Source organism: Osmia bicornis, chromosome 5, assembly GCF_907164935.1.
Source record: "Osmia bicornis bicornis chromosome 5, iOsmBic2.1, whole genome shotgun sequence".
NCBI classification, from domain to species: domain Eukaryota; kingdom Metazoa; phylum Arthropoda; class Insecta; order Hymenoptera; family Megachilidae; genus Osmia; species Osmia bicornis.
This window is the reverse complement of record NC_060220.1, coordinates 1,617,372-1,631,827: the sequence shown is the minus strand read 5'-3', so window position 1 is coordinate 1,631,827 and position 14,456 is coordinate 1,617,372. Positions and strand designations below refer to the sequence as shown.

General features: G+C 32.8%; 4 protein-coding genes across 7 annotated transcripts; 1 reads left to right on the top strand and 3 right to left on the bottom strand.

Moving 5' to 3' along the window:
* The first annotated feature begins 1,371 nt into the window (after nt 1-1,371).
* On the top strand, nt 1,372-13,452 carry LOC114871133 (hydroxyacylglutathione hydrolase, mitochondrial-like). The gene is given in 13 exon segments (XM_046285841.1): nt 1,372-1,549; nt 1,551-1,626; nt 1,628-1,676; nt 1,679-1,777; nt 1,780-1,823; nt 1,825-1,845; nt 1,921-1,974; nt 1,977-2,081; nt 2,083-2,101; nt 12,178-12,293; nt 12,372-12,714; nt 12,776-12,879; nt 12,957-13,452. Coding segments are annotated over 13 exon segments (1,380 nt in total). The 5' UTR covers nt 1,372-1,472; the 3' UTR covers nt 13,230-13,452.
* LOC114871131 (TBC1 domain family member 16) lies at nt 4,379-9,113 on the bottom strand. 2 transcript variants are annotated; one of them, XM_029176637.2, is made up of 5 exons: nt 7,453-9,113; nt 7,039-7,378; nt 6,544-6,969; nt 6,174-6,467; nt 4,379-6,099 (listed from the first exon to the last, which is right to left on the bottom strand). In XM_029176637.2, the coding sequence occupies exons 1-5, from the start codon at nt 8,294-8,296 to the stop codon at nt 5,715-5,717; spliced, it is 2,289 nt and encodes a 762-aa protein (XP_029032470.2). In that variant the 5' UTR covers nt 8,297-9,113; the 3' UTR covers nt 4,379-5,714. The 2 variants fall into 2 exon arrangements, with proteins under 2 accessions (XP_029032470.2, XP_029032469.2); XM_029176636.2 differs by having other exon boundaries at nt 7,438-8,657.
* On the bottom strand, nt 9,525-11,796 carry LOC114871132 (ATP-dependent DNA helicase Q1-like). Of its 3 annotated transcripts, none has more exons than XM_046285840.1 (3): nt 11,513-11,796; nt 9,978-11,378; nt 9,525-9,869 (listed from the first exon to the last, which is right to left on the bottom strand). In XM_046285840.1, the coding sequence occupies exons 1-3, from the start codon at nt 11,562-11,564 to the stop codon at nt 9,637-9,639; spliced, it is 1,686 nt and encodes a 561-aa protein (XP_046141796.1). In that variant the 5' UTR covers nt 11,565-11,796; the 3' UTR covers nt 9,525-9,636. The 3 variants fall into 3 exon arrangements, with proteins under 3 accessions (XP_046141796.1, XP_029032471.2, XP_029032472.2); XM_029176639.2 differs by having other exon boundaries at nt 9,745-9,869; nt 9,961-11,378; XM_029176638.2 differs by having other exon boundaries at nt 9,526-11,378.
* Nucleotides 13,266-14,379, bottom strand: LOC114871135 (high mobility group B protein 6). The gene is made up of 4 exons (XM_029176646.2): nt 14,140-14,379; nt 13,990-14,060; nt 13,563-13,908; nt 13,266-13,488 (listed from the first exon to the last, which is right to left on the bottom strand). Exons 1-4 carry the CDS (start codon nt 14,236-14,238, stop codon nt 13,378-13,380), a joined length of 627 nt encoding a protein of 208 aa, XP_029032479.1. The 5' UTR covers nt 14,239-14,379; the 3' UTR covers nt 13,266-13,377.
* Between the last annotated feature and the right edge of the window lie 77 nt (nt 14,380-14,456).

Below are 14,456 nucleotides of genomic sequence, written 5' to 3'. Positions count from 1 at the left end.
ACGATACCTGTTCATCTCTCCATAATGCCATTGCTTATGAATTTCTAAATTTATTCATTAGGAACAATTAACATATTCAATTATATACTTTAGTATTACTTTATTAAGCAGTAATCAGTATTCAAAGGAATCTACCTTTTGTTCTTTTTACTTATTTATATTTTAAGTTACATCTATCGTTTGGCAATTGTTTTAATAAATAAGAACATATGTAAACTTAAAATTATCAGTTATATTTTTTTGATCGCTAATTATGGATAAATTGTTATCTTGTATTTATTATTTTGTGGGTGTGTATGAATGCATATATTTAACAACAGTCCTTGAATTATCTTTGTGGGTTAGTAACTGCATTTAAATTGCATTGATTTTGATTAGGTGGCAGCACTGTCCAGTTTGATTACAAAATCGACCTCAGCGCGTACAGTCGAACGGAAGAAAACATTTGCTACTAATTTAAATTGGGAATTGTCAATTAATGCATTTTTTAACATGATAAACGTATAATTTTAGAAAAATGAATAAGAGAAAACTTAATTTCTGATAAAAATTATATTTAGGAACTGAGCTATAAATAGGAAAATTCTGGATAAGCGATTTCTGGATTAAACCAAGCAGTGCTGCGTAAATAGATGTTTGCGTGTGATTCAACATAGGCGCTCTTACAGTTGCTTTGTGTATCGTTGGAAAAGTACGCACTGATAGTTAGGTCAATGACATATGCGACGGTATACCAAGTTGCTCGAGAAATCTGATTCATTTTAATTAGTAACTTGAATCAAACATGCCCGAGCAAATATTCAAACGACCAATATTCTTCGTGGTAAGTCATAACTCGTAATGAATTTCGTAATTTTGACAGATGATATCACATAACCTTCGACCGTAAACAATCCTTTCCATGATAATCAGCCGAATAATTACTAGTGTTGTATAATTGCCCTCTTTTTTTATACAACGCATTTTAATCTACTAATATGTTTATAGTCGGGAACTCATATACATTTCAATTTAATTGTTGGCACAGGAGCTCTAACATTTACCTGCTGTTTTCAGTAACGCAGGATGGGCTCTCGGCATTGAGCTTGATTTTAATATTACGTGTTTATAAGGTATATCAATTGAACCAGTAAATCTGAAGAAATTTCAATTCAAGGTTTAAATCATGTATTATCTCATATTTACAGCGTTTATCACAGTTACATTTGTCCCATCGAGGTGATTGCATCTGCCAATGCTATAATAACTTGGCGACATTTTCAGCATCGAACAACGGTTATGGTTCACTCAAGATTCGTCCTTTCAACGAATGTCAGAATCTGAGGTTTTTAGGATTTTTTCTATACTTTGCTCTTTGTGTGTATCTTATTTAACATAGCATTCCGAACAGAGCAATATGTATTCATTTCCTAGCTAATCATTTACACTTGTCCTTAAGTGAGCATATATTTCATTGGTTATTTGCTATTTAGATGCTTCAGACATTGGGAGAATCTGGTCCTCAAAATTCTGATTCAGAAGACACTCCTCTTGTACACCATTCTCCAGTAGCCTGATCGTCCAGATATGACATATCGATATTATGTAATTCGTGATAAAATAGAAATGGGACAGATGGCATCAATTTTTTTTTAATAAGTTTGGTATAACTCTGTTTTATATCTGTTTCGCTGTATACCTTATGGAGATTTGAGCATTTATGGAGCAAGCTGTTGCAAAAACTTTAGCTGACTGTTGCTTGTATATCAACCATTAAATTTTACTTGTAACGATACCATAACGATACCGAGCTCTGTTGGGAAGAGGGTTCTGTAAATCTGGCAAGATGCATATAGGATATTCCTTGTATGTTTAAATATAAATTTTCATATTTATTTTACTCTTCTTTTTCAATACGATAACGATAAATATTATTTTCAGAGTATGTTCGTATTCTTATTGGGACCTTTTGTATTTTTCAATATTCAAAAAAACACAAGTATCTTCAATTTCTAACATCAGCAATGAGATGGCTTGCATTTACAATAATGATTGTGTATGCTGTAAAAAATTTAATCGTTCATGGGGCACAAGGAAATCCTCCCAACAGCAAATATCATGGGTAAGTTTGTTCACAATAAAATAAAAATATATATTGTTTAGTATTTGAATAACCGAGGGGATCGTATTTACTTATATGTATTTCAGGTATACCTAGTTTATTTGGTGCTTGTATCTATTCTTTTATGTGTCATCATTCTCTACCTGCTTTGGTAGCCCCAATAGCAAATAAGTCTACTTTAAATCGATTTATGGCATTGGATTATTTCTTAATAGCATTTTTTTATCTTTTATTAGCATTAACCGGAGCATTTGCTTTTGAGCGAATTTGGATGATCTTTACACTTTAGATTTTAGCCCCGTGGCTCCGGGATTGTTCCAAAAGTAATAATATTTTTATCGTTCTTATAGAGTATTTTCTGGCACTTTTCCAGTATTCACATTGAGTCCAGTTTTCCCAATATAGCTATTACTCTTAGAAATAATTTACAATCGTTGTTCCTGTCACGAGGAACAATCCTATTCGTGTCTTTACAAACTTGTCTTCCCACTATTGGCAGATACTGCCTCCGTATATGATCGCCATGAGTACTAAAGATTTATCAATATTAGTAGGGATTTACGGGGTCGTACGCTGTGCAGGAATACAGTATTTGATTCCAACAGTGTTGGTGTCTTACGCTAGACAAAAGACAAATAAAGTTATTAGGTCTTGGTGTTGTTAATAAATTCGGCGAGTCCATTTCTAATAATTGCTGGCTCGTATTTGTTATAGCTTGGGCCATTACGTGCATGGTTTTAGTATCAGTCAATTTCATCCAGATACATTTACAATCTACAGGTTTAAAGTTATAAAATATACAATCAAAAATATTGCAACAAGAAAGAGAAACAAAGAATTTAATGTTGCACTATTAATTAGACTCTCTTCAAAATTATTTAAATCTAGCATGTATAAAATATCATTCGCCGGGACTGAATTTTCAGCAGGATATTAATTATTATAATAATATTTCAATACAAACGTTAAAAGATATTTAAAATTTTAACACTAACTTTAGTCAAAAGTTACCAACGAGTAAAAAGATCTAAAAGATTATTATATTTGTAATTACCTATAGTTATAGAGTATTAATGGTAGGATATTTTTATTTGCATTTTAGTACTCTTGGCACCATTATTAAAAGAATGTAATAGCGAGGGTATAATATTAATAATAATACAGTCGAGTTCTGTATCCGCGGATTCCAATATCTATGGACGTGTGTGATATCCTCTTGGAGTTGTAAAATCCAAGAGAAAAAGAAACAAAGTATACTATAAGTATAAGTACTATGTATATGCAGTACATTTTATTATTATTTGATTTAATGTTGCTACTGGACAAATTTAATTTCAAATTTCGGTATTATTTGCGGTTCGCGTCTAATTTCGTTCGTTCTGAGCATGTTAACTCTGATTGGCTGAAGCATGCTTCATCTGCGCATGCGCGTAGTATCTGCGGCAGTATATTCGGCGCTCTTATATTCAGTATTCTCTTCGACCTTCGGACGGTGCCATTTGCTTTCTCTGTTCATATATTTTTGTTCACCGTGTATCTAACCAAAAGTGCCGCGAAATGCCAGAAGTTAGGAGTAGAGGGCCTTCCGAGCTGCCGGCGAAACAGGTATGTTCTTCGTTGACACGAATAATAACGATTAGGCTTTAGAGCTTAATAACCCGAGGATACTAGGGAGCCGGCTGTACTTTGTGACATAATGCGTCACATTAAACTGACAATACGCTGGCACAAGTCAGGAATAATCTTGTACAAGCCAAATGAATAATCTTAATTTAAGTTTTAAACTTTTGTATGATATATCCTTCATATTTTGTATACATATTTTTATTTAGTAGATATCTGTTGGTACAGTTTCTACTGTACATGAAATGTCTTTCAAGTAGGTGATTTTGGTGGCCAACTAGTAATGTTTTGCCCACTATTAAATGGTATGAAGGTATATTTCAAACTATGAAGTTACATAACTAATAAATCGATTTAATATTTGAATGCCTATTTAGTGCTTCTTAAGCAGATTCAGTTCAGCAATATTTTAGCACATTTTATTTATAGTATTCACAAGAAAATACTGTACAGATTAAACGAATATTGTTAATTAGATAAAATTTAATTTATATATCTGAAAACATATTTTTATATACGACACACAACTGCCAACAAAGTATTCAAAGTATGCCTCTCATACCATGTACCTGTGTAAGTGTAATATACAATAAATAAAATATGTATACATATATTTTCTAAAGGTAAATGAATAAAAATAAAGAAGTGATTATATAAGCTTATTTTGATTTATTTCGGTATATACATACATAATTTTATGTATTTATATGTCCATACTTAATTAGACTTAGCAGAACAAATTTTTAACACGAATAGATTTCTCTGTAATTGCCTAACAACACAAGGTGGCACAGTAAAAGCTTTATATTATTTCTATGAATTCCTTGCAATTCTCTTCATTATTAACAGTTGTTACTAGAATTAATTTTCCTATGCTGTAAGGAATCATACAAATAATATAATTGTATACATTCATTATAATGGAACATCACTTTTACCAAAAGAATTGAAGAATTTATATAAAGAGATTATTTCATCTATTTTATATATATATATTTTTTTTCTGAGCAAATGGACTAGCATAAACGCACTTTGGGTATAGTCGAAATAATAGAAACAAATGTTGAACAAGATATACACATCATCTATGTAAATTATTATTACAATATTAGTACAAAATTAAATGTACTGCACAATAAAAGGTGGCACGTTACGTGTAACAGATACGTATAATAAATAATAAAATCTTGTCGAAAAGATAGTGAAAATACCACGTAAGTGAATATCCCAAAGTGAACACATTAATTGACCAAGAAATTTGAACGGACTTGTAATAAATATTTATGATGCTTACATCGAGTTACATTTGATTTCTTTTATTGATACTACATTAGATTCTCAGATCACTCAATTCATGAACGTTGTACCAAACTGAAGAATGGTACGTCTTCAAAGTGTAATAAATAAATGATATAATGATTATGCAGTGAAAGAGATTTTTATCTGCCTGGATATTTTAAAGTTAGAATGCTTGTACTACTCCGTTTTCTTTTTCTTTGGTCATCAGTCTTTAATTGTACTACGTTTACGGTTAGAACTCTTTTAATGATCATTCGAGTTCTACCTAGTTAATATAGAATATTTTTGTTTTACTGGAATTGTAGATGCGGTATTATTTAAAATTTGTCGATGTTACTTTAAATGATAAGCTTCATTGAACATTGAATTTTAGGATATGTCTTTTCAGTGTCTTACGCGTTATCAAATTTCATTTCCCAGTTACTTCTAGATCGGTATTTAAAACTTATAAAATTATGGCAAATAAGATTTTCATGTATGTTATTTTGGCTTGCAATTTAATTAAGAATTTCTTCATAAAAATGTTTATACGAGTCAAATATTACTTTCATTAATATTTCCAACATTTAGTCAACTGCAATTTATATAACTTATGTATTTTACATGCATTTAATTTACTTATTCAAAGGTAAAAATAATTTAAAAACCTTTAACAGCAGAATATTTTTCTCACTTTCATTAGATTAGGTCGTTATTCGTAATTGTTTAAATACGGACAGGGTGCATCGTCGTGACCCACGCATTCTATAACAGGGTCATGAGTGCTATCCCACATTCCTGGACCACATTGACGGCAAAGTCCGGCTAATGTGCACGGTAAACGAACCAGTTGACGAAAATGATGAAGTAGGCCTCTAGCTTTTCTCAATATCAGGTTTCCATCCATGTACATAGCTAAAGAACTGAAATGCAACAGCATTTCATCCGTTCTAAGATCTTGCGCTATCACGTCGTCTGCGTAAACGCACATTATAGCAAGGCAAAGAAATAGATGAAAATGATCTGTTAAATAATTTACCCAACAAGCTTCCCACATTACCAATGCCACTTCGGTGGGGAACTCTCGTTTTAAACACCTGAAATACCCATATATTTAGAAACAAGCTTATACATAATTAAATTATAAGAATATTTATAATTTAATACTTACAGAAGTATCCATCTATGACAGAATAATAGTTCTAAGGCATCTGTATGTTTCTGAAGATGTGCATAAAAATCGGGTACCATTATTCTAACTAATTCTCTTAAATAACATAGATTTCTGTCCATATCCACATCGGTAGGCGTACATACGGCTACGGATCTTTGCATCAAACCAGCAAAACACCAGAATGCTTCGATTTCAGAATTAAGTTCAGCTAATAACGGAGCCAACAAATCAGACATACCCTGGGTATATCCCAACCGACAGTTGTAAACTGCATAGTTTAATAAAATATTTCTACAAAGAAAGATACGATATTATCAACGACAAAGATACACAACTATGAATTATTATTATTCTTCTGTAAACATACTTCATTACTTCGATATTTGGATTATCTTCCCCGGCATAATAAGGATTTCCTCTGTCAGTACGAACAACGTCCTTTTCTACAATACACACTACATTTCGCCAGAAGTATTCTGCTTGTTCTGGACTCATGCCCAATCTACGTTTTTGTATCTCTTCGTATTCCTGCCTACGAATGGCATCGATTTGTTCTCTATCATCATAAGTGCTTTGATAGGAATAACAATGAAGAAGGAAAGGCCAAACAATTTTTCTTAGCGCTGGTTCTAATCCACCAAAAAATATTCCTTTTCTAAGAGCAAGATCATCTTCTACTTGACCCCTTTCATTTAACAAATCCTTCCAAGCCAAGGATGTAATCATTGGCACTTGTCCTTCTTCCGGATGCAATTCATCTCTGCTCACTTCTGGTCGGCATACCATAAAATGCCTGAATTATAGAAGAGATTTTAAGTATTTAAGAAACCAACCAATGGTTACATTAACCATCCAACATTACCTGTACGGAAGGGATTCCTCGGTATCTGTATCTAACCGTGGATAAAGCAACTGATGCCATTGATGCAAAGTCGCAGCCAATCTATCTAATCCACCGTGATGAAAATGCAAAATCTTATATTGACTCTCTCTACTCGCAACTACTAATTGACCAGAGGTACAGGCTGGATCGGCGAAAAATAATCTCAGGGATCTCATTTCACTGAGATCCACCGAAAACCTTCTACATCTGTGTGCTCTGCGCAAAGTCACTGGAGAAGCAGTTGCACTTTCAGGAAATGTAAGGTTATGTTGCAAAGCCAGAAGTTCAGGTGATCTCATCCACGATGGAATCTCTTCAGCTAAAACACAGCGGATACATGAATGAAAATTATCAACAGACATAAAGTTAGTTAAGTACCTTCTGATGACACACCAACAGATAAACTGCACGTTGAGGTTAACGACATACTACGACTTTTAAAGCTAACATCATCGCAATAAGGATATCTAAGCTCTTCGTCCATACTCTTTCTATCAGCATCCTGGCTTTCAATCTTTTGATCCTTTTGATTCTCTCCATGTTTGCAGTCTAAAGATTCCGAACGCAGTCTATTTAAACTAATACTATGATCATTTTCTTCGTGTATAGTAACCGATGAATTATCAGACTGATAATAATCCACTCGACGATTGACGTTAGCGTCTCTTTCCTTCGTTTCCGATACATTTTGATCTTCGCTTGAATTATCTCTGGCATCATTTTTCGAATTTGCGTCGCGTACCTCGTCGCGCGCATTCCGTGGAAATCCACCCGAACAAACGCGTTCGCAATCCCCGCAATTCACTGGTTCCTTCACTTCTAAGCAAACGTCAACTTTCTCGCTGGTATTCTCGTAGTCGCATTTCAAGTCGTAGCTTTCTTCCGATATCTGAGAATGATGCGAACTTCTGTCAGCATCCCGATGAACGATACAGTCAACCTTTTTTGCGCTTAAATTTTCTAAAGTCGTCGGGTGTTTTCGTAGAGTACTGTTAGGAATCCAGCTGAGATGTAAAGTTGGTACACTGGAATTTTTGTTGAATCTACAGGTTATGGCCATGTAGCCGGGATGATGTACCACGTCAGAGTTCTGTCTCATCAATGTTGGCGGATGAACGCACACGTTATTTTTACAGAATAACGCCTCCCCGTCCTGGTACATCGTACGACGATTGTCTTGATTGCAATCGCCTAAAATGTAACTGCTCGCCTTTCGGAGAATATTTGGCAAAGGCATCTTCGTCAGCGGGGAATTGGCCGATCCAAGTCATCTAGTTAATTTCATGAAAGCGTTGTGCGATATTTTCGTTTCGATGCGGTCATTTCCCCCAATCGTTGAAGATCGTTAATTAATTAGAAAACCATCGTGCACAATTGTCAATGAACGAATCCATAGGAATCTAGTCTCGGGTTACACTGGAGAACATATAATATTCGTGCGAAGATGTAAAATCCCAGTTCACTATTTTTTCTTTTTTTTTCTCTTGATTCTTTTAGTAAATGTTTCTTACGGTACATGAAAGCTGGAAAATTCAAATTTTGTTACGTAGAAGCGTGCGAACAGATCGGTCATAGAAACGCTACAATGAACTGATTTTTCGTCCTCCGATGTTTCCTGTAATCGTATGCTCGTTTAAGTATGCAAGCATCTTATCAAACCAATTAGCCTTGATACATACATAAAGCTGATAATGGATGTGTACGTACGAAGAAGCATGCATTTTCTACCTTTTCAATGTTACCCTTATGGTACGGGAGAGTAACGCGTTGCCGGAAGTTTTCCTCGATGTTAGAGAATCAGGGACTGTCAAGATTCCATTACGTTTTTCAAATTTTTATGAAACTTCACATGGATTAAATTTTACTCGAATGAATTCATGAATGAAACAAGTATTATTGGCACGTTACTATTCGTTGCGAACGTAATTAAATTTTCAATAAAAAATACAATGTATTCAAGATTCACTGGTATCGCGTAGCGTTCGTTGTTTAACTTTTAACAATTAATAAATTAGATCTTCCCATCGCTAAAATTCACTGCTCAGCGATGATGTAGTAAAACGTGTTTGCCAACAGACAGAACACAGATACCCCTTATCCAAGATCAATATTTCCATCTGATCGTGAACCTGGTGGTTCGCTTACTACCCGATCCACCGACATACCGTTGTCCAGTCTTATATATGCTGTTTTTATTGATTTTTCTTCTTCCGTTAAATTTGAATCATTCTTTGCCCGATTTTATATAGATACTCTTTGTTTCTTATTTATAGAACAATTTAAAAAGAAAAGCATGTATTGTAAATTATATTCCTCCCCTATAATTCAATTTGCACTAAATAATTTTATTAATGAAAGAAAATAGCATTATTTATGCAAGTATCTAAAGCAGTATTTAAAAATACAAAGGGTGCATTTATGTATAAAAATATTTATTGATTTTTGAGAATGGATTTCTTCATAGAAGGTCATGGTTTATTGTACATATAATACCATTTGATATTATACACTTACATTATTATAATTATAATTATGAAAAGTATTGCTATATCACAGACTGTAATGTAATAATATAAATTAGTGTAATTCATAATTAAATGGTATCTTATGATCCTTATCGAGTACTAATACTGCTTTGGGTCCACGTTTTAAATATGATATCGTAGAATACGCAGAGAAATGAAAGTCTTCCTGCAGGTATCCGTTCACTAGTAAATGCCCTACTATAGCCTCTCCAGATTCTCTTGTAAATTTTGGTACTGGTATAGAATGTACCCTTAACGTAGTCGCCCCCTTACCATACCAAGCATCTGTAAGTTTTAAGGCAGTCAATCTTGTTTCACTTTGTACTGCTTTGGTCATTATTTCATACAACTGTCTACAATATGGAGCTATATTTACTTCTTTCTTTTCCTTACGTTTTCTACAATGATCACACATCTCTGCGCAATCACTTTCAGTCCAAGTTTCTTCAAAGTGAGTTGCAATTAAACTACGTCTACACGATGTTAGATCTAAACAATATGCTAACATCTTGTATAAATTTTGAAGGCCAACTTTATCCTGAAATACCATTGTGCTTAATTTGAACACATCTGGTAATCTGTACAATACTATACATGCTGATTTCCTTCCATCTCTACCAGCTCGTCCACTCTCTTGATAAAAATTTTCCATTGATTTTGAAATACAATGATGAATGACAAATCTTACATCAGGCTTGTCGATACCCAATCCAAAAGCAATAGTGGCAACTACAGCTTGGTAATTTCCAGATATCCACTTAGAATATACTTCTGATCTATACTGAGGCTCTAACATTGCATGATAACATCCAACTTTTAGGTCTAATGATCTTAAATCAGTTGTTAATTGCTCTGCATCCTTGATAGTAGTTGTATAGATTATTCCAGATTTATCTTTGAATCTATTTTTTAATAAATTTTCTATCATTGCTAGACATGTGCTTTTATCTGCTGGTTTACGACGAACTTCGTAAAACAAATTTGGTCTATTGAAAGTGGCTCTTAAGACCAAACAACCTTGAATATCAAGCATTTTTTGAACATCCACAATAATCTTTGCTGGAGCAGTTGCAGTTAAACCTAAAATTGGTACACCAGGGAACATGGATTTTAGAATTCCTAGGAACTTGTAATCAGGTCTAAAATCGTGACCCCATTGACTACAGCAATGAACTTCGTCAATCGCAAAGCGATCTAACCGTTTCATTTCAAAGGCTTTTTGTAATTTGCTCATGAAACGATTCGATTTTGCCATATACTCTGGTGTAACGTATACTAGTTTAAGATCGGATTTCTTGTCTACAAGGGCATTCATTATAATTTTCACATCTTCTTTGTTTCCTTTTGCACTTAACATCATAGCTTTTACGTTATTTTTGTGCAACCCATGTAATTGATCCTCCATTAGTGCTACTAAAGGTGAGACTACTATTGTTATACCTTTGCTAATAACAGCAGGTAACTGATAACATAAACTTTTACCACCACCAGTAGGCATAATTAGAATAACATCTTCATTAGACATAATTGCATTCATAGTTGGCAGCTGTAAGTCTCTTAATTTTTTAATTTTGAAAACATCTTTCAGAGCATTCCTCAGGTCCTTGGACCAATTAAAATCTTCTTTACCCCAATCTTTCTTTGATACGTATAAACTCTTCTTCAAAAGTGCATCATCCCTTAATTTTTCCTTACGTTGAACTAAGATCTTCTTACGATCTTCAAGTTTCTGTATCTCACTGTCAATTTGTTTTAGTTCATAATCAATTGCAGCAATTTCACTTTCTTCAGTAGCTAAAAAAATAATTACATGAATATGATCCTTAACAAAAGATTGAAAATATAAAATTTAAAATATATTGTAGAGAAACATACGTTATTTTCATCAATTTTGTTTTCAGTGCTACAATATTATTATCATAACAAACCTTGGTTTTCATCATCCAATATTATTACATCTTTCGAATTGCTTGCAGACATTATAAATAAACTGTAACACTGTTTACATAAAACAGTGGTAGTATAAGATACTTTATACTTATATTAATAAATAAATAAATAAGACTATGTATTAGTTGAGTTATGGCATAAAATATCTGCATTCATATATTTGTAGTAATTCACACGGCGTCGACATAACCTATATTGCGCTTAACATCGCTATTACATCGTACGGATCAGCTGTTTGCTGCCGTTACTGCGTAGCTATCAGGCAAGTAACATTTTGCTTAGTGTTTGATAATTAATTGTTTGAAATTAAATATATTAACAACAATGATAAATGCGATGTTTCGTGCGTGTCCTACGTGGGTTGAAAATACATTCACATCCTTGTATTTTAAGGGTATTTCTTTTTTTCTTACTAAATTGTTTCTATATTTAACCGTGTTTACTTGATTGCTTGCACATTTTTAAATTTCAATGCTTTCGTGATTTCGATTAGAATTTTTATAATAAATTCTGATTATATGCATATTAAATTATGCATGTGCAGAGAAAATTTTATTTGAAATCTTATCATTAATATTACGTGTTTTTAAGATAAGAACATACATATGTGATAAAGTATAAATGTAATATATTTACTTTATAGCAAGAAGTTTCTCAACGAATGGTTTTTATGCAACACATAGTCTGAGTACTTTAATAAAACAACCAAACATGAAAGTTCAAATATTACCTGCACTTCAAGATAATTATATGTATCTTGTGAGTATTTTATGGTTTACAATATTCAAATAATACAGTATGTTATCTGAATCAAATTATATTTCATAATTTTGAAAGATCATCGACGAAGCATCGCAAGAAGCTGCTGTTGTTGATCCTGTTGATCCTGACAGCGTTTTGTCTGTTGTTCTACAAAATAATCTAAATTTGACAAAAGTTTTAACTACTCATCACCATTGGGATCATGCAGGAGGAAATGCGAAGTTATGTAAGAAATTCAATAAATTACAAGTATACGGTGGTGATGATAGAATAGAAGCACTCACTCATAAAGTAAAGCACAATGACACTTTCAATATTGGAAAATTACAAGTTAAATGTCTTGCAACACCGTGCCATACCACTGGACATATCTGTTATTATGTTGTAGGAGATCAAAATTCTCCAGCACTTTTTTCAGGTAACTGATGAATTACATAACTGCTTGACTTTAGTAATAGCTAATGAGAGTTATCAAACAGGAGACACACTTTTTGCTGGTGGCTGTGGAAGATTTTTTGAGGGCACTGCAGAACAAATGTATACAGCACTTATAAAGATCTTGGGATCATTGCCTGATGAAACTGTAATTATATAATTATATTTTTCATATTTAATAAGCATCATAAACAGGGGGGGAAAAGTATTATGAATATTTTACAGAAAGTGTACTGTGGTCACGAGTACACGGGAAACAATTTGAAATTTGGTAAGTTTGTGGAGCCAGAAAATAGCGCTATTCATAAAAAAATGGAATGGGTTCGTATTCAGCGCGAAAAGAATCATCCTACCGTGCCAAGTACTATCGAGGAAGAAAAATTGACGAACCCGTTTATGCGAGTTCATGAAAAATCTGTTATGGATCATACCGAACAAAAGGATCCAATTCAAACTATGGCATTTCTCAGACGAGAAAAGGATAATTTCAAATCATAAGTTTGAAATCATGATTTTTTTTAGAAAAGATTTTTGTTAATCATGTTTACAAAACTTTATTTTCATTTATTATACATAAATATTAACATATGTGCAAATATGTGATTATAAATTACGTATTTACAAATATTTATTTTATATATTAATACTATGTTATATTTAAAGACATTTGGTTCGGTGTGTCTTCCGATTTTTTATTATAAATTTGCATTTCAGCAACATACTTTTCTTTGGATCGTTCGTACATATCGTAATATACCTGAAAAAAAACCATTAATGATAAATGTGTTCAAATAGCAGAATGGTGTATATAACTTTCTTTTTGATACAAACTTTTTTGTCTTCTGAACTAAGAGATTTCCAAGTAGTCGCGAGTTGTCTGGTGAGTTCTTGCTTGCTTGGTTCTGGTTCTCCAGCCAAGCGTTCCATAACACGAGGTCTTTGTTCTTGACAAAATTGAAAAAATGGATTTGCTGGTCGTTTTGGTGCATTAGGATCAGCTTTTGTACCCTTTCTTTTTGTTACTTTCTTTGTTTTCTCCTCTTTAGAATTATGGCCAGTAGCTTTTGGTGTTTTCTCTGGTTTAGGTGTTACTTGAAACGTACTATTTTCTTCAAGAACTCCCATGGGTGCCTCCCGCCAACGATCACCATGTTGATCCAAACGATCAATTAAAAATCTATAAGAAACATTTTAAAACATATTAGTGGTACATAATATTGTAACAATATTCAATACATAACCTAGAAATTGAACTAACTTTTTTTCCTTCCTTGTACGTTTTAGAAGTTTTCTTACTCGTTGAATTCGATACACTAATCTTTCATTTTCCTATAATTACAAATAATGCATCACCAGTAAAAATTATCAGAATATTATACAGGATATAGTGTTAGTATGCAATATAAACCTGTTGTAAAACTTCACATCTATCGAGTAACAATTGGTACTTTCGTTTATAAATGTCAAACTCTTCTGGTTCCACGTCATATTCCGATTCGTCGGACATTTTAATTACACCCTTTAATTAAACAAAATTAATATCTTTAACATTGTTTTTATCCAGTGTCGACAGATCTCATACGTTTATTTACCATAATAGAACAGTAATGTGATAGATGCCGCTAGTACGATTCCCTTATCAACGAGTTGATATTTTATTTTTACAATATCTTTAAATAAAATAATATTATTAATTATAGATCGCCAAATTTCATTTGTTTTAAA